General features: G+C 46.8%; 1 protein-coding gene across 1 annotated transcript; it reads right to left on the reverse strand.

Moving 5' to 3' along the window:
- Positions 1-1590: 1590 nt before the first annotated feature.
- Positions 1591-17749, reverse strand: PARK7 (Parkinsonism associated deglycase). Its single transcript, XM_061184142.1, has 8 exons — positions 17611-17749; positions 17354-17501; positions 16229-16346; positions 14726-14827; positions 12836-12895; positions 11924-11993; positions 8146-8232; positions 1591-1960 (listed from the first exon to the last, which is right to left on the reverse strand). The coding sequence occupies exons 1-8, from the start codon at positions 17747-17749 to the stop codon at positions 1800-1802; spliced, it is 885 nt and encodes a 294-aa protein (XP_061040125.1). The 3' UTR covers positions 1591-1799.
- Between the last annotated feature and the right edge of the window lie 1591 nt (positions 17750-19340).

Raw genomic sequence — 19340 nt, forward strand, 5'->3', positions numbered from 1 at the left:
GCCAGCCACCCTCCACACCCCGGTGCTCCTGCCCCAGGGCCTTTGCTCTTCCCGTTTCTTCTTCCTGGAATGCTCTCAGCAGACCTGCCTTACTCAACGCCGGATCTCTCCAGGTTTCCCCTCAGGTCCCTTTTCACAGAGGTCTCCTGTATACACCCTGCGGGAAACAGCCCCGTCGCTGCCCCCTTACTCTGCTCCTCTTCATACAACGTGGATATTTTCCTCTCTCCCAGTCCCACATATTCGCTCTAAGAGGACAGGCTGTGTCTCACAATGGCTCTTGCAGCACCGGGAACGGGCTGGGCACAGAGCAGGTACAGCACAGCCAACGGCTGCTGAAGGGCCAAACCTGACCTTACCTCAGGTCTCAGCTGAGACCTCACCTCAGAGGCCCCCCACCCCTCCTGCAGTCTCTCCTGTTCTCTCCCCGGCATCCTCTTTACGCCATCAGTGCTTATCAAAACCTGCAATTACGTTTGCATTTTTCATCAGTAACATCTGCCTTGCCTTCTGGTTCAGGGGTAGGCAAACTGCAGCCCGAGGGTCCAATCCCCACCGCTGCCCGCTTTGGTAAAGGTTTTGCTGCACGGCCATCCTGCCCGCCCGGTGGAGTGGCTGTGGCTGCTTTTGTGCTACTAGGACAGAGCCAAGTAGTTGTGACAGAAACCTCACAGCCCACACGCCTAAAAGGCCAGGAAGGAGGGAAGGAGGGAAGGAGGGAGGGGGGAAGGAGAGGCGGCTGGGGGGGGAGGGGGGGAAGGGGAACAGGCAGCAAAGCACACCGGTGGTACGGCCGTTTTACTCAGTGGCTCAGTCCTGCACCTTCAGAAGCCTGCCCACTACCTCGTTCCTTTGTGTCCCATCAGTCACTTATAAATGGTGAAACAAAAAAGCCAAGGGAATTTGTTGGCTCCTGTTCGCAAGTCCAGGTGTTGTCCTGCTTCAGGTGTAGATGGATCTTGGGTCAAGCACGTTCTGAGCTTTCCACCTCTCGTGCTGGAGCCACGTTCGGCTCGGCCTTTCCTCCAGGTTCACTGCCGGCCCTCCTGACCACCCAGCAGAGAACCCCGGCGGGCAGGGCACAGGCCCTGGCACTGAATCCCACCGGCTGACGGTCCCACCTGGGTCAGGGCGCGTCAGGCTGTGACTGGCTGGGCCGGGGCCGTGTGCCCAGCCCTGGTGTGCATCCCACCCACTGCACACGGGACCCGGGCGGCTCGCGGGGTGAAACAGCCAGGTACTGTTACCCAAGGAAGGGAGGGCAGGCGAGGCCAGCCTTGGGAAGTGTTCAATTCCATCTCAGGACTCTCTCTGCAATGGGAGACAAGGGATTAGCTTACAAAAATTCACCAGTGCAGCCAACTTCGTTGGTATTTTTTAATCGCACATTAGAGATTCAGTTTATGAACGGGAGAGAAGTCACAAGCCTTTTCAATCTGTTTTATACTTTTCCTCCCTGCTGTGTAAAATGCGTTTCCTATTCATTTATTTCAGCAGCTGTATCAATAGTTAAGAGCTGCAAACGCAGCTGATAATCACTTGGTTTCACACAAGAAAACAGAGACCAGAAGTAAAAGAAGGAGCCATCAGTAGTTTTGCTAAATGCCCCATTTATTCTGCAATCAAGGTTCAGAAGTGTGGGGACACAAGTGCAGGTTGAGGAATCTCTGTGCAGCTGTCACGTCACAGCCACACTTGAGGGGGGATGGTGATGACGGCGTCTCTGCACAGTAATCCCCCTTCTTTTGTTTAAAGCGAACACGGTGAGGATGGATTACCCCTCATCAAACCTCTCTGCTCTAATCTTTAAGCACCAGCGGGGCCTTCACTTGGTCGGCCACCTCCTTGCCGGCCAGCGCCTCGACAATCGCCAGAGCAAACTCGAAGCTGGTTCCCGGCCCCCGGCTGGTGAGGATCAGGCCGTCCCTTTCCACACGGTTCTCTGAGTAGCTGTAATGACCTTCGAAATAAAACAAAGAAGGGTTGCGTCCCAATGGGCTACGCCGGACAGCAAGCAACACCACTCAGCAGTCCCGTCCGCTTACAGCGCCACGACTGGTCTCATGAAAATTAACAGCAGCAGCCAAAACCCCCAGGACAACGAGGTAGCCAGTCACGCAACCCTCAGGCACTGCCAGCTCTCGAAGCACAGCGGGAAGATACTGAGGCAGCCACGCGCAGCAAAGAGCAGCAGAAGCTAACAGCTGCTGAAATGCAGCGTGGGAACACGTGTGACGCTAACGCAGCTGCAAAAGACCTCGTACGTGTGAGGGGGATGCCGGAGTGAATGCTAAGCACTCACGTTTCTATTCCACAACACACGCAAGTGTCAATTCTGTGAAATGAAGGGTAGAGAACACGCACCCTGAAGTATGACTGCAGGAGTTCAGGAAATGCCACCCCAAAATAGGCTGCTTTGGTATACTGATTATTTTGAGCTAAAAGCACTTGAAAAACAGCACAGGCAGGGAGAGGGGGTGGCTTCCTCTGAATCTCCTTTCCTGCCTAAAGACAGATCATCCAGAAGGAACTCATAAATCCCCTCCCGGGAGTCTCATCAACCAGGAGAGAAAACTAGAAGTTGACACCACACCCAGACAAACTTTGTCACAAACTATTATTCCTCCCATCTACTCTTCGAAGGGTCCCTTCATCTTTCCTAAAAGCCAATTATGCTCCCCTGAGAGGCCTACCTCCCCGTCCCCTTTCTCTATTAAGATGGTATTTAAGCCAGAATTCTAAACCATCTCAGGGAGTTACTCATTTTTCCCTGGGTATCTCCCATGTATACATGTTAATAAACTTGTTTTTCTCTGGTCAATCTGTTTTTTTTTTTTTTTTTAACAGGAGTCTCAACTAAGAACTCAGAAGGGTAGAGGGAAAATTATTTTTCCTTCCCTACAAAATGCTGTAGGAAAGGGGGATGAGGGTGAACTGGTGTTGAAGGTAGAAACTACCTGTGATACAGACTACCTAGGTAATGCACACACATGCTCTCTGCTGCCTCAAAATCAAACAAGCACAAACGACACGTAACGCATCGGGAGCGGGGAGAGGGAGGTGCGGAGGGAGAAACCACACTCATCAGGGACTACTTTCCTTCTGCGGCCCCAGTTGGCTGTATTTTTGCAAATGTAATAAGAAATGTGCTTCTCCTATATTCCCAGGAAGTAAACGATACCACCTCTGGGCAAGTCTCAGGGCACAAAGCTGGGATTCCCTGCACCCCCCCCACCCCCAGCTCTCACCCTCCACGGCAGGCAGGCGGTCAGCAGGCCCTCCCTCCGCGCGCAGCACCAGCGCCCCACGCGACCTGCACCAGCGCCCCACGTGACCTGCCCCACCGCCCGCTCCCGCCTGGAGCTGCTGCTGGGCATACTGCACTCTTTCCGGCCCCACGAGGGGCCCGGGCTGCTCCCTCCACCCAGGAAGCTCTTCTCAGCGACTTGCTCTTTCAATTTCAGCATCAGCACCAAGCCCTCAGAGAGGGCACCTGTGACCCCTCTGTAAACCAGGTCCCTCAGGTCACTGCATCACAGCGCCCTCCCAGCCGCGAGGAAACAATATGTCTCCTGTTCACTGTCTATTCTGTAAAGCGCTGAGCCTCCTTCACCTGCCCGTCTGGCCCAGGGTAGTAATGGCACCGAGGGGTGCCCCCGAGCACCAGGTAAACGCAAGAACGAATGAGTGCTCCTCCGCCTGCTGCCTTACTGCAGGACCTCCGCGTCCAGCCCCCTTCTGGCTGCCCTTCCCTCCACACTCAGCACCACCAAAACGGGAACCTTTCCAAAGCGCAAATCAGAGCACACCCAGTTCCCCCAGGAGACGCCTTCGCCAACTTTCTCCAGCACCTTGAGGTGACCCTGAACTCCACGTCACGGTGCACAAACCCCGGGGCCTGGCCTGCGCACAGAGACGGGACCGGAAGGAACCAGAGGGGAGACGGAAAAGAACCCGCATCCAGGTGGGAGCAAATGGTGACCTGGATGGGACAGCGGCAACGGAGAGGAAACGAAGGTCTGAGACGGATCTTGGAGATAAAATGCCCAGGCCTTGGGGAACGACTCGATGTGGAGAGACATCAAGGATGACTCCCAGCCGCCTGTCGTGGGCAACTGGGTAGGTGGGTGGGCGGGTGGTGGCACCACTCAGTGACGTGGGACACGAAGGACAGACAGAGGGTCCTCTGTGAGATCCCGCCACACCCAGTCCCCGCAGGGAGAGCCAGGCACGCAACGCACACACCCCCTCTGAACCCCTGCCCTCCCCTCCCCCACGCTCAGTGCACACCTCCTGCCAGTGCCCCCCCCCCCCCAGAACACCTGCAGCCATGGCTCTAGCTTGTTCCCTTTTCTGTTCCCAGAGCCTAAGGAAGAGCTCAGAAAATGCCTGTTCAGTGAACACATACAGAAAAACGTCTCCTGGGACTTCCCTGGTGGTCCAATGGTTAAGAATCCGCCTTCCAATGCAGGCGACACGGGTTTGACCCCTGGTCAGGGAACTAAGATCCCACATGCCGCGGGGCAACTAAGCCCGCACGCCGCAACTACTGAGCCCGCGCGCTGCAACTAAGACCCAACGCAGCCAAAAAAAAAAGAAAGTCTCCTGAGCAAGATGCTTCTGCTGCGTTAATGAGCTTTAGAAACCACGTCCTGATGCTCATGTCCTTTCAAAGTGGATGAATAACACCTGCAGTAATCTACGTCTTCCTAAACCTCATTAAAAATCACGTCACCCACTGAAATAACTGACTACAGTATGTGAAAAATTTCCTAGTTGCACCTTTTTAGAAGAAAAGAGGATCCCTGGTTTGAGGGGGAGAGGTTTTCCTAATCTAACCTCATTTCCTGATGGTTAAAGATCATTTTAAATGCTGAACTAGAAAACCGGCCGGGCTGGGTCTCCTGGAGCTGAGACGGACAGGTCAGCGGGAGGCACGGCTCTAAACGGTTCACTTAACAACCTCTTTGTGGGTAAAATATTACAAATACAGCCTAAACTGGTTAAAGATGTTTAAAGGTTCCATGGTTCTCAGAATCTCAACCAGGAAGAGCAAAAGGTCTACTTACGGACCACCTCCACCTAGTGGCGACAATGAAGAAAACCCCCCGCGCACCAGCCAATTCCCGGTCAACCCGCAGGAGGCATTCATTCCCTGTTAACTTTAAGCAAACACCCAAAGCCTCTCTCCAAGCCCAGAGATGAAGCACCTGGGGAGGCCAGGGGCCAGGGGGCAGCAACTAACGGCAGCTTTTACCTGCACACCCCTCACCTACATGGTCTGGGCGCCACAGGTGGAGGAGTCACCACAGAGACGGGGCGTCCCAGAGAGCCCGAGACATTTACTATCTGGCCCTTCAAGGAAAAGCCGCCGACCCCCGAGCACAGCAGTTCTGGGTTCGAATCCAGGTCTGCCATTCAGCAGCTGTCTGACCTCTCTGAGCCTTTTCCTCTTCTGTAAAACGAGGATGATACCAACCTAACAGGATGATTATGGGAGCCCAACCAAACCAAACGCCAGCACGAAGTGGTGGTGTCATTACCGCAGACATGGCCGGGGAAGGGCAGCCTGTTCACTGCGGTGTCCCCAGCACTCAGCCCAGAGCCAGGCCTACTGATCTTAACACGATGCTCACCACGAGGACGAGACAGAGGGCCTCCCGGAGGAGACACCAGGAAGTGATTACAGCTCCACTTCTCAGAATGTTCTGAAGGGGCAGAAACTGCAAGCATTTTTCTCTTACAAGAGGAGTTACGTGTAAGAGGACAGAATGCAATGCTGGTAACTTAGGCGTGTGGGGGGCCTCACCAGGACAGAGGCGGGGCCCCAGTTCCGGCCTGGCTCCAACGAGTGGCCTCGCCTCCCCAGGTGAGGTGAAGCCAACACCTGCCTTGCCGGGCACCGGGGCTGCAAGGCTCGAGATAACGCGCAGGAATACACCCTGTAGGTGCCCGAGAGTTAACGATCTCATCTTTTTCTACTTCTGATCAGCCTCAACTTCCTGAGGCGTTACAAGGAAAGAGCCACAAAGATACACATGCAGATAACGGGGAACATGTTCCACTCCTTCTTCCTTCTCATGTGTTGTAACTACTAAAGGAAGCCCGATTCTGTTCTTTCTCACCCTTCAAAACCCCTCCATTAGCTCAAAGTAAATTAAATCCCTACACTAAAAAATGCCCAGAAACCTAAAAAAATAAAATCAATTTTCACACGGATGGTTTTACTGACAACTTAGTATCTTTCTGCCAACTAAAACCATAGATTTTTCAAGAAAACACTACTTTGGATCAGATTTAAGAATATGCAGAATCTGCAACACCGAGAGTGAACCCTGACATAAACTGTGGACTTTGGGTGATGATGACACATCAGCGCAGGTTCATCTACTATAGCAAAGGCACTGTCTGGTGGGGGAAAGGAGGCTGACGGTGAGGGGGATGGGGTGGGGTACTGGGGGTTTAGGGAAACGGTGTACTTTTTTGCTTAATTTTGCTGTGAACATAACAACACTCCTCTAAAAAATAAGGTCTATTAATCTTTTTAAAAAGGCAGTGAATGAAAAATGCATCACCTTACTTTGCGATGAAAGCATTAACGTAAGAAAAAATTTACTTGCCCTACTTTTAGTTGAGAATAAGTCCAGAGCAGAACAGAGATAGACAAGAAAATGTAACAGTCGCGCAGCTGTTTTCAAATCCGCTTTTGATACTATTAGTCTTTTATTTTTTCCCCAACATCTTTATTGGAGTATAATTGCTTTACAACGGTGTGTTAGTTGCTGCTGTATAACAACGTGAATCAGCTGTACGTGTACATATATCCCCACATCTCCTCCCTCTCGCGTCTCCCTCCCACCCTCCCTAACTATTAGTCTTTTTACTTAGCCACTGGTTTTTGGTTGGTGGGTGTTTTAAACAGAGCCGGTCACTCGGTCTCCCCGCTGGCTGAACGCCAGTCGAGCCACCTTTGGCTTCTAGGTGGGAATTTGTGCTTCCCTGCACTTATCCACACCAGCGTGATTTTCCTTTCTCTCTGCATGTTCCAGGGCCTCTGCCGCCCTGTGATATGCACTCCAGGGACAGGTGGCAGAGGAAGATACCCCCTGACAAAAGACTCTACCTGGTCGGTGCTCTAAGTGGCACACTGAGAAGCAGTGGCTACACAGCTGTGCATCCAGGAGCTTGGTTACATTGTTTTGCTGTTAACTACACACTGCCTCATATTTTTAGATGTGATGCACATGTCTCTGCAAGCTGTTAACTCTTGGAGGGCAGAGACAATGACGTGCTTTTTAAAAATAATCTCCAAGTGACAAGCAACAATAAGAGAATTTTTTTAAAAGTTGATAAATTACCAAAAAAGGTTATAACGTTAGGTTAAAAAAGCAAGCTGTAGAATATACTTACTAGATCTCATGTGAGTAACAATATTAAACTGCAAAGGATAATGAGTATGTGCAGAGAAAATTCTAGAGTTTCACAGGAAAACTTAATAGAAGTTAAATCTGAAAAGTAGAAAGGTGCTGGAGAAGTTAGAAGAGAAACATTTCCTTTTACTTCACCCCTTTCTGTACTGTTTGCATTTTTCTTTTTACCATGAATAGAAATTGTCTTCATAAAAATAAATGAATAAAAGTTAAACATCTAGCTGATATTTATAAAAGAAGCCTGTGAGCGAAGGAACAGGCCTGCCTGCCACCCGGGCCTCCTCTGGAAGAAGGGAGCAATGTCCATTTTACTTTGGATTGTGGGCAAAAGGGCACATTCTGAAATCGCTATCAAGGTTTAAAATTTACCCTCAGGCCGCTGGCAAAGTATTTAGTAAAAATACTAGTTAAACTGGGCATTTTGCAACCACTTCAATCTGTGATCACGAGGAGCCAGGCTGGCCTTTGGCTCAGCCCCTACGTCCCCGTTCGGGTACATATCTGCAGACCCGCACCGTTAGGGGACGCACACGTAGAGACCCACACCATTAGTCCGTCTCTCTCATTAAAACACTTGCAAAGAAAGTGAGGAACACATCACACTCCAACCCACAGAGAATCCCTACGTACTACTGTCTACCAAGTGGGAGACAATGCTATAGCACAGCTTTTTGAGTAGGTCTTTTGGCACATTAGAATATAAGCATGTACTTACTTCCGTCCATCATTTTGTCTTTAGCAAGTGGGTGTGTTGTAACTTTGCTTCCAAAACCTATTTCATGAGCCAACAGAGCCGTAGGTCCTAAAAAGAAGATGAATAAAAAGACTTAAATGTAGACACAGAAAAACCCATGTTTTAAAAATCGCAGCAGCAAAAATATTCTTCAAAATCAGGGGCTCTTACCTAAAATATACTTATGATTCTGAAATTAAACACTTCTTAGTATGAGAGGTAAAGTATGTTTATGATAAACCATCTGCTGAGCACATGCGGCAAAAAAGTACAAACTTAAAACACATCAATAACCATTTAATCAAAAATATCTACTTTTATAGCTGAGGAGCAAACAGATAAATAGAACATGCCCCCTCGAGGGACAGGCTGCAAGTGTAACAGGGGTACAAAGGAGGGGGAGACCACGGACGGCAAAACGTCCTGCCTTACCCTTTGCAGATGAAAGATTTAGTTACACATTAAAGGCAACTCTAAAGGTACTCTCTGAACCCCTGGGCTTGACTGCTATTTTACAGACTAGTTTTATTTTTCTACTTGAGAATGAAAAATTAGCACTCATCCATCTGTCTATCCAAATGTATCAGGTGGTAGGATTATTAAAATGAACGGGACATTGTCCCAGCCCCGAAGGAGACACCTGTGAAATGCCCACATCTGAGATACAAAGGCACTGGCGTTTCTGTCTTACAACTACGCACTTAAGAACCCTGCACAAATGCCCCCTGTGGTCCTCTACACGCTCCCTCTTAAAATGAAGGTTAAAAAAAAATATGCTGGTGCTAACTTGAGATTTTTATGAACGGTCAACTTCACTGATAATCACAGGCATGTTTTGTAGGTAACAGTCCTCAAATAGGGACTAAGACCAAAAAGGTTTTATACCTTTGTTATCTTAAAACTTTTAGAAGAGTAGTTTTTCTACCTTTTTCCTCTAAGCCACCAAAAAATAACAAAAGAAAAACTTTCTAAGGCCTAATGTCACACCTAGAAAAACTTCAGAAGAGCACCGTGGCCTTCTAAACGGTAAGGGCACTGCGGTTAAGATCCCAGGACGGACTCTGCACACTTTAACTCCAGCAAACCCAAGCACCTGCTCTCAGGACCTTTCATTTTACAGCACCGTTCCAAGGATAAAGTGGTTATATAACGGACCTACCTACAGGCTACGCAGATCTCAGCTGCTACTAACAGGAAGATCAAACAAATGATACGTAATTACATAAGCTTTCTGTCTTAGCGTCAGGTGTCAGTTTCATACCAAGTCCTCACTTATATCTTAACCCGGAAGCCTCTTAAATATACTTGATGCCCCTTCCTCCTTACTTGTATGCTGCATGTGAGAGCTATGTTTGGTAGCAAACCCTAAGAGTGTGTGAAAACTGAGTAATTATCTCAACTTTTATTTGATGTATTCACGAATTACCTTTAATTCTTATTTTGTAAGATTTTAAGAAAAAATGATTTCCTACATCATATATTTTAAAGCAAATTTCAAGCGATGACTGATCGTACATGAGGACCGCAGGTCATACAGTGAGCCAGGAATTTTTAGGCTGCTCCCTCCAGGTGATAAAATGGCTGCCTATAACACTGATGACTGCACGGTAAGCTCATAATTACTGCTTGCTGGGGCTTAAGAATCCTAGCTGGAAAACTCGAGGGGATACTTAACTGCTCCTGTTACTTGAGATTCCGGTGGATGAAATGCGGCCGAGTCTGCAACAGGGGTCCAGCCCTGAGCAGGGAGCCGAAGGTTCAGGGAACAGAGGGTACAGTGGACAGAAGGGCCTTGGGAGGCCCAGAGGCGAAAGCCAACAGCGCCACCGTGTGGCGATGTACAGAGGGCACACCATGCCCCCGCAAGCGCCCCCAGCTTGCACCTGCAGCCCAGCGCTTGCCCGCTGCCCGCTCGTCACCTCCAGGCTTCCTTCCCCTCCCCCACCCAGAGTGAATCTCGTTTTATTTTCTTCTCAAGACAGCCTCCCTTCCAATTTCTGTCTCTCCCACTCACTCCATATTAGGGGTTAAGCTAATATTCCTTCAGTTCAATAAACCGTTCCCAATTCCTAACTGCGACATTTAAGAATCATCTTGTTCCCATCTGCCGATTTAAACACCCGAATCTCTCCCATCACTCGTTCCAACCTCGCTGCAATCTCCTCCACACGCCATCACGCTTCTCCTACTTTGTGCAGCACCCAGTGGGGCAGTGCAGGACATTCAACAAGACAACAGGTCACTAGCTCCGTTCACTTTACAACGTGGATGTAAATGACGACAAGGCCTGTGTGTCTTAGCAGCGTGGGATTCAAGTCTGCCTGAACACAAAACCCTGAACCAGATGTGACTGATAATTCTGCTACTTTGGTGACACAAAATGACACACTGGTATGTGGTTTTTACTTGCAACACAGTCCTAAGAGGACAAACCCAGCCCAAACCCTTCCCTTCTTCCTTTAGTTAAAGCACTAAGAATGAGGCAGAGGTGAGAGTCCGCACGCAGGGTGGGGTGGGGTGGACTAAGCCCTTGTATGAATGACAGCACCTGTCTTCCTCCACAAGGAGGGCTGCAGCTGCCTGGGCTGCAGCGTCCTTCAGCAGAGAGAAATCCCCGAGCCCCAAGGGCAGGTCAGAGGTCAGTGCTGACCGGAACCCAAGGACGGGGCTTGCCAGGTGGTTGCCCCTCAGTCCTTCCCGGTCTTTAATGCAGAGGTTCTCAAACATTTAAAGGGGTCTTAGGACCCCTTTAGCTATTATACGAGTTACATTTATCAATATCTGCCATGCTAGAAATTACAACTGGGACAGGTTTACAACATAAGAATACTCAAGCACACAAGCCATGCCTGAATGATGACATCGTCATATTCTGATGTCACTCCTGTGAGAGTAAGAAGGAAAAAGGCAAATAATGTGTTAATAGTATCTGCTTTGCCCGTACGAACCCTCTGAAAAAACTCCGAGAACCACTGCTGTAATGCAGTCCCCAGATCCCCAGCCTATGACTTCTTTTGAAAAGTCTATTGTATTGAACAAAATATCAACACATCATTTTATTTAACCATCCATACATTCATCTCTTTATTTGCTCTTCTGGACAAACATTTAATGAAGACCTACGAATAAGGAAGGCACCTGCCAAAATTACACTACGAAAAAATGCAAGATGGCAGAATATCATCTGATATTAGAGCAAAAAGGAGGGACTTTAAAATGGTATCAAAAACCAAAGTACTATTAGGTTTCAAAGATGTGGAGACATCGACAAAGCACCAACAGCCTTACTCTAAATTAAGTGGCAGAGAATACAGTACCTAAGACCCAGCACTCAACACTGGGGACCAGGCAGGAAGCCCCCCAGGGCAAGCCCAGGGCAGAGCTCTGACGCTATGCTGGCCCAATTCTTGCTGACCGTGTGCGGGCAGAAGTACTTCCTGGCACCGGGATTTGCTGTAACAAGCTGTTTACTGAGTGCCAGAGGGGCCACGTTCTCCTCCAGGTCCACCAAACAGGGAAAACACTAAGTTTCACAGAACGTAGACCAAAGGCAGGGAGAGGCAGAAAACGGAACTGTAGTAATCTCTGAGATGGCATCAACCTCATGCCCCAAGCTAAACACACCGATACAGATGCCCTGCATGCCTTAGGAAGGGGAAGAAATACTGGGAACACGATCTTATAATTAAAGACGACCCCGTCACGTATTTTTTGAAGAAAGCCAACAACACACTTGAACACAGGACGGCTCTGCACTTACCCGCACAGATTGCGGCGATGAGGCCCTTCCTCTTTTCTTGTTCCTTCAGTATCTCCTTCACGGCAGAGGACTAGTCAAAGAAAACCAAAAACACAGCAAGTTGTCATTAAGCTGCAGCCAATCTCTGGCTGGAAACTTTGGCAGAATCTGATTTTAGCTTAAACCACAAGATCTTCAATCTATTTTTCAACAATATTGCTAAATCATCAATATAAAAACTACCAAATTCATAGTTTTTCTACATCCTTAAACCCAATCAAGGCATTTCTTATAAGAAAAAGGTACCCTTTTCTTAAAGACGTTTAAAGATAAGAAAAGCAATTTCCCCTGGGCATATTAACCCTTGCCATTTTGTACCCTAGGGAGAAAGACACAGAAGGGAGGAAATGTGCTGTTTTGGGTGTTTTCAGACAGCAAAGTGGGGAGTGGAGCCCAGCAGTCCCAAATGTCTGATTCAACCTGCCCCTGCCACCTCTGTCTCTTCTTCCTGCAGGCTGACTCTTCACATAAGACAAAATGAAGAAGCAGTGGCTTCTTTTATGCCATTTTTCATTCAAGCTGGCAGCTCCAGCCCCCTGCAACCTCCCTAACCCTGATGGTTGAGTAGACAGCCAATCTCTTATCTTTCTAGGCTTAACCCTTCACAAGCACAAAATTAATCATTCTTCTGCCACTGAGGGAAAAAAACAAGTAGTCTTACATTTGGACTGTATTCACAGAATTTGTTCATAACTGTTTCACCAATTCCGCTTACTTCTATAGTAAATGTTATTAGAAACTTTTTTTTTTAAGTTAAGCTAGAACACCACTTTGTTAATTTCACCTTTTCCTAATCTATTCACAGCCTCCTTCTTGAAATATTTTAGCAGCAAACCCAGCAGAATACGAGACGCTGAAGCCCCCCAGCTTTACCTGGGATAAATTCTGTGCGCCCAGACCGCCTCCTGGCATAACCACCACGTCGTAAGGTCCCTGTAACAGTTCAAAAAAAGAAAAAGGATGCGAAGATGTTTCACTTGAAGTGTGCGTTAAGCAGGAACACTTTCGTATCAGAGCAAAAAACTGTTCACAGAAGAACAGTTAAATTAAGGTGTTTCTCTATAATGGAATATTGTAACTAGTAAAAAATGCAGAAAATCTGTATACAGTAACATGAGACGATGTCCATGTTGCAGAACTGCAGGCGTATCATGACCTCATTCCTGTACAAAGAATAAATATACACACGTATGTAGATGCATGTGTGTACACACCTCTCAATGCCCCCACATACATGTGTACAGTATACAGACACTCATGGACAAAGGAAATCACCAACTGAGGCAGGGTGGGGGGAGGGGGAGAACGAGAAAGGGACATTTAACGTTTGACTCTGCGTTTGTCTACACTGTGTGAATTGTTTTCAACAAGAATGTACATAGCAATAAATAATTAAAAACAAAACAAACTCTAAAAGGCACAAAAAAATTTTTTTAACCTTATGAAAAATGGAACTTGGACGATAAAAATGATGTAATATTTTAGTATCCCAGATACCAAAACACCCTACAAGTCTAATGATTTCAAACTTGCTGAAATTACAAATAAAAATTGGTTTAATACAGTATCTTAAATTGTTAAAAGCTTTAAAAATTTAGTCATTAAGCAAATTATGAAATGAAAATTTACATTTTTAGTCCAACATATACTAGAGTTACTTTTAAAGACTGTAAAATGTCCTATGTTGTTTTAAAACCAAGCAAAACTTAGAACAAAATTTGTGAAGTATAGAATTTTTTCACTCCTTTTAGAAACTGAACTAAACAATAAATAGACACAAGATGTCACCTGTTCTAAAATACCCAGACACCATAGGACAAAAACAACCAGGGAAGGAATATTTACTTCCACTCTCTCATTTTTAACCTGCTATTTAGAAAGTTTCAACAATTTATGTGAAATACCAATATTCTTACAGTCCACAATGTAGCAAATAAATCTGAAATATTTGGATTTATTAGAAAGGAATACACTTTTTTCTATGCATTTGAGAGTGAGGCACAGGGAAATCAGGCTCCAGGTTCCCCAGGAGGGCAGAGACGGCCGTCCATGAGAGGGCTCTGCTTGCTTTTCTGCCACAGCTCTGGTCCAACAGGGTACAGCCCACACTCCTGTCACACCGGCCCCTGAAGCCTGAGCCTGGTGAAACCGTGGGCAAAGGTGTCTGGTATACGTGGCGGGGGGCATGCTTCTGAGGAAAGGGACCACAGCTCTTGACAGATTCCCAAAAATGTTGGTCTCCCTCAAAAGGACAAACCGCAATACTGAAAAAGTGACACAATTTCAGGGGACCTCTTACCCCTCCCTTAATCCAACCACAAATCAAGTATGAGTTGTTCCATGTAACATGAATCACACAACCCCGTCTGTGTCACTGATAAAGAAAAGATAAGAAGTAGCTTTCAAGTAAAGAGTAAAAAGTGAATGGGAAATGTCCACCTGACTCTTTTATATTAAGTAACATAATCATAAGAGGAGGACAGGCTGCCTGTATGAGCCAGAACACTGATGAAAGGGTCCCACCCATCCACCCACACTGAGCACACGCGGTATCAGGGACCTGCCAGGTTCCGTGGATACACAGTGGAAAAAGGCAAAGTCCTCCACTTCCCAGGGCTTAGTTCAGTGCCGAAGACGTCCAAGCAAAGTAACTTTCTTAAAATAAGTCTGTGCTAACAACAGTCTTAGATGTAGTCAAGAAACAGTTCAAGAAACTGATAAAGAAGCCAGAGGAAGGAATAATTCCAAGTATATGGAACAAACCTCTTTTTTTGCATCTTCTAGACTGGCATCAGGACAAATGACAACATCTCGGCTACACTGTACCGGGTCTTTTCCAGCCAGACCTGCAATGGTGACCTTAATCTAAGAGAAAGACATCATCACGATATTTAAGAACACTGAAACATAAATTTAGAGTAACATTTCCACAGCTGCCCTGTGTTTTAAAATAACTGGGCAGGAAATACTGCAACCAAACCATGCTGACCTTAAGCTATTAAGATGGCTAAATATATTTAACCATTAGGTCTGTCCCAGTTTGCCTGGAACAGTATGAATTAAAGATGCTGTCCCAGCACCCTGTCTGCTTAGCGTCCTTTCTCCCACAAGTGTTCTGGTTTAGGTGATAAATTATATGATCATCCTATCAATAATCCACCTGGCAAAGTTGCTGTTGCCATTTAACCCTCCTGGTATTTTCTTAAGGTAGAAATACAAGTTAAAACAAACTACTACTCTGCCTTGCAAAAATTTACAAAGTTGACAATACTGGAAAAAATGGGAATCTTCCTCACTGCTGGTGGGCCCACATATTAGTACTTTGGATAGTCATTTGACAAAATCTAGTACCATCAACCGTGCCACTAGCAATTCCTTTTAGGCATAGAGCCTAGAAAAACCGCTACACCTGTGAACAATGAAACCTGTATTAAGAATATTACTGTATTAGAATGCTGTGAAACAATGTAATAAAGGAATGGATAGATTGGCATATTCCTACAGTGCAATACTAAGCAGCAATTTTATTTTATTTGACCGTGCCACGCGCGGCATGCGGGATCTTAGTTCCCCAAGCAGCGACCGAACCCGTGCCCCCTGCAGGGGAAGCACGGAGTCCTAACCACTGGACCGCCAGGGAATTCTCTACGCAGCAATTTTAAATAAACAAACTGGATCTATACCTTTACTACAACGTGGGCACTTTAATTATTTTATTGTTTCTGTGCCTCAGTTCCTTCAACTGTAAAATAAGAATGGCAGTAATTCATAACGTTGTTGTAAAATTTAAAAAAGTTTACGTAAGTGCCTTAGAATGATACCTACCACTCAGTAAATGCTATTTAAGCATTCACTATGGTTATGCGCGTATATACAGATTTATACCACAGACACGCAGAATGGGAACCACACTCTAATGCTACTTTAAAGACACGCATGGAATGGATTCACGTCACTGTGAGGACAGCAGTTAGCTCTGGGGGAAGACAGGGAAAAGGATTAGGGAAATTTACCAAGAGGGCTTTGCAATGCCTTCTTCCCTTAAAGCACCTGTTCTTCAAGGCACAGGTCAGAAAGAAATACAGCAAAATGTTAACAAGTAGTAAATGTGTACAGTAGATAAACAGGTGGAATTAATGCCTGTACTGTCGTGTCCGTTTGAAATATTTCATAAAGTACACGGAACATTACTTTATTCAAAATGACTTATAAAAATCCAACAATGTTTTAAAAGGGAGGAGGGCTAGAAAACTTTGGGGGACATACTCCAGCTCGTCTCATGACATCGACAGGGATGACCGTCTCCATCTCCTCTGCTCCTGTAGCCAGGATGACCAGAGCTCTCTTTGCAGCCATTTTGATGTTGGATTTTTTAAAGATGTAACTGAAAAAAAAAAAAAAAAAAAAAAGATTTTCGAAAAACTTTCACTGCGACTCTGTAAGAGCCAACAACTTCAATTTCAGGAACATTTTTAAAGAGAGTAACTAAGTGCCTCCTAGGGAAAAGGTTTTGATACACAAACACAACTGAACATGAAAAATGCATTTTAGATTAACATTGGTTTTCACAGCATTTCAACTGCTGTTTTTTGAGATGAAAACACAGTAAGGTTGCCAACACGCTGGTATTGTTTAGATTCTTTTATCATGTTTTTAAAAATCCAATTTCTAATAATATATTGCAAATGAAATTTTCCAAGACACAAGTACATGGGTCTTTCATTTCACAAGATGCGGGGGAGGTACGAAGTCGTCTTTTTTCAAGTACTATTTCACAGAGAAACGACTAAACTTAATTACCTGGGTGAGAAACGAAATAACACTCTTTAGCAATTAGCTCCTGAGATTTTTGGAGGGGATTTTTTTTTTTAGTTCCAATAACTGCACTAAAAATTCGGGGGAGGTTAACTGTTAAATATTTGAACGCACTTTTTTTTTTTAATAACGCAGAAAAATGGGAATTCCCCCTCACTACGCTCAATGCAGCTAGATTCTCTCTTTGCACTTAGCAAACGCCATTGTAAACGACGGCTGCTAAGCCAGGGTCTGAACAGTTTTTAGCCTATTCTCTTTCCGCAGAGTTTGTCTTCCGTGAACTAATTTTGGTAAAACGATGCTAACACACACAGGATTAACTAGCTCCCGGCTGGTGGGATGCTATGCACGCAAATTCCAGCAGCTTTAGCGTTGCTACTACGCTGGCGGCCTAACGGCGCCCTAACGGCGCCCTCTGCTTATCTCGGAAGGCCGCCCACTCCTCAAACGCGGCGAGACGCCGGCTGGGTCCGCGCCTCCTCCGGGACCCCCCGAGGGTCCAGCGGGCGGCCCGCGCCCCCTCGCCGCCCGCGACGCCACGGCCTGCGCACACGCCGGATTCCCCAAGGCCCCGACCTGAACCTCGCCTCTCTTCCCAGGAACGCAGAGACTCGGCCCGTTCCGGCGGCACCTCTACCCGCGGCACGACAGGGCCAGAACCGGACTAACCCAGGACGCACGCAGGCACGCAACCCAGCACGCACGCGCGCCGCTACACTCCGGGCTCAGCCCCTCATTGCGCAGGCGCGCGCCGTCCGGCCCGGCTCCTCAGCCTCACACTGCGTAGACGCACGTCGCTCGCATCACGGTACGTCACATGCGGCCGAACCCACCCTGGAGAACGGGGGTGGGGGCCGCCCGTCCTTCTGCGTGGAGATTGTGCGCCTGGGATTGATTCCATTTGGAACAACCAGCACCGCGGGAATCCTGTGGACTCAGGTGTCCTGCCGAAATCTCCCGCCTCGGAGGCATGGTTCTGCGTGCCCCCGGCTCACGCTGAATTTAACCCGTTGTTTTGCCGCAGCCCAGACGTTTTTTGCTGTGCCGCTCTGGAGAGTGCGTCGGCTTCCTTTAAATACGCATTTTCACAAAATATCAATAGAATTGTTCCTTCACGCTTCATCTGTGCACTTAGGGCTCCCTCTGCATTGTTCCTGTTTTCTGGAGCGCCTTCCTTCGTCGGCCCCGCTCTATTAGGACTCTTCAGGGTCTCCCTGCGCTCTGTCACCCGATCCCCTGTGACTAATTTGGTTACGGGGGCTAATTTCAGGTGTATTCGTTTCTCAAAATAGTATTTTTTGAAGATTCCAAAGCTGCTTCTGCATCCACAGAATTAGGGAGGGAGCTGAGCACGTAAATCAGGCACGTCTAGGTGTACTTAAGAGATACTGCAGGTCGGGTCCCAGACCACCACAGTGAAGCGAGACGCTCGAGTTTTTTGTGTTCCAGTGCAAATAAAAGTTATATTAACACTATACTGTAGTCTGTTAAGTGCGCAATAGCATTATGTCCAAAAAGAGTATATGCTTTTTTAAAAAAGTATTCCTAAAAAATGCTAACCATCACCTGAGCCTTCATGGAGTCCTAATCTTTTTGCTGATGAAAGGGTTTTGCTGGTGTAGCCTGGGATGTGGATGGCTGCTGACTGAATAGGGTGATGCTTGCTGAAGGTTGGGGGCGGCTGTAGCAATTTCTTAAAACAATGAAAATATATCAATTGACTCCTCTTTTCATGAAGGATTTCTCTGCAGCATGCAGTGCTGTTTGGTAGCATTTTACCAAATGCTTTAGAACTTTTTAAGATTGGAGTCAGTCCTCTCAAGTCCTGCCACTGCTTTGTCGGGTAAGTTGATGTCATATTCTAAATCCTTTGTTGTCATTTCAGTAATTTCAGAGCATCTTCACCAGGAGTAGATTCCAGCTCAAGAAACCACTTACTTAGCGCATCCATGAGAAGTAACGTCTCATCTCCTTAAGATAAAGTTTGATCATGAGATCGCAGCAACTGAGTTACATCTTCAGGTTCCACTTTTAATTCTGGGAGAATAACCAAAATGTGCCACAGACACGAAGGGAGCAAGCGCTGTTGGAAAAATGGTGCTGGTAGACTTGCTTGATGCAGGGTTGCCACAAACTTTCTATTTGTAAAAAACGAAATGTCTGCGAAGCACAATAAAGTGAAGTGCAATAAAATGAGGTATGTCTGTATTTGATTAATTAATTTATTGAAATTATAATCTTGTGAAAATGCACAAAGGAAACCTAAATCAAAATGGGCTGGGGAAACCATGAAGGGAGGGTTCTAACACACGTATCACTCACTGCATCTTACAGGCCCCAGGGAAAGAAAGAAAATTTCCTTCTGACACAGCAACAAGCTGCCCATAATTGCAGCCAATAAAAAACCCGCCACAGCCCTCCCCAATTTCCTTCTAAAATCTAGTAAAAGCTGACCTTCCCTTGGCCTCCTTGAACTTGCCTGTGGTTTTCACCATAGTTGGCTTGTCTTGAATTGCAATTCCTCTGCTATTCCCAAGTAAACTCATCTTGGCTAGCTAAAGGT

The sequence above is a fragment of the Eubalaena glacialis genome, chromosome 3 (assembly GCF_028564815.1).
Source record: "Eubalaena glacialis isolate mEubGla1 chromosome 3, mEubGla1.1.hap2.+ XY, whole genome shotgun sequence".
NCBI lineage: Eukaryota > Metazoa > Chordata > Mammalia > Artiodactyla > Balaenidae > Eubalaena > Eubalaena glacialis.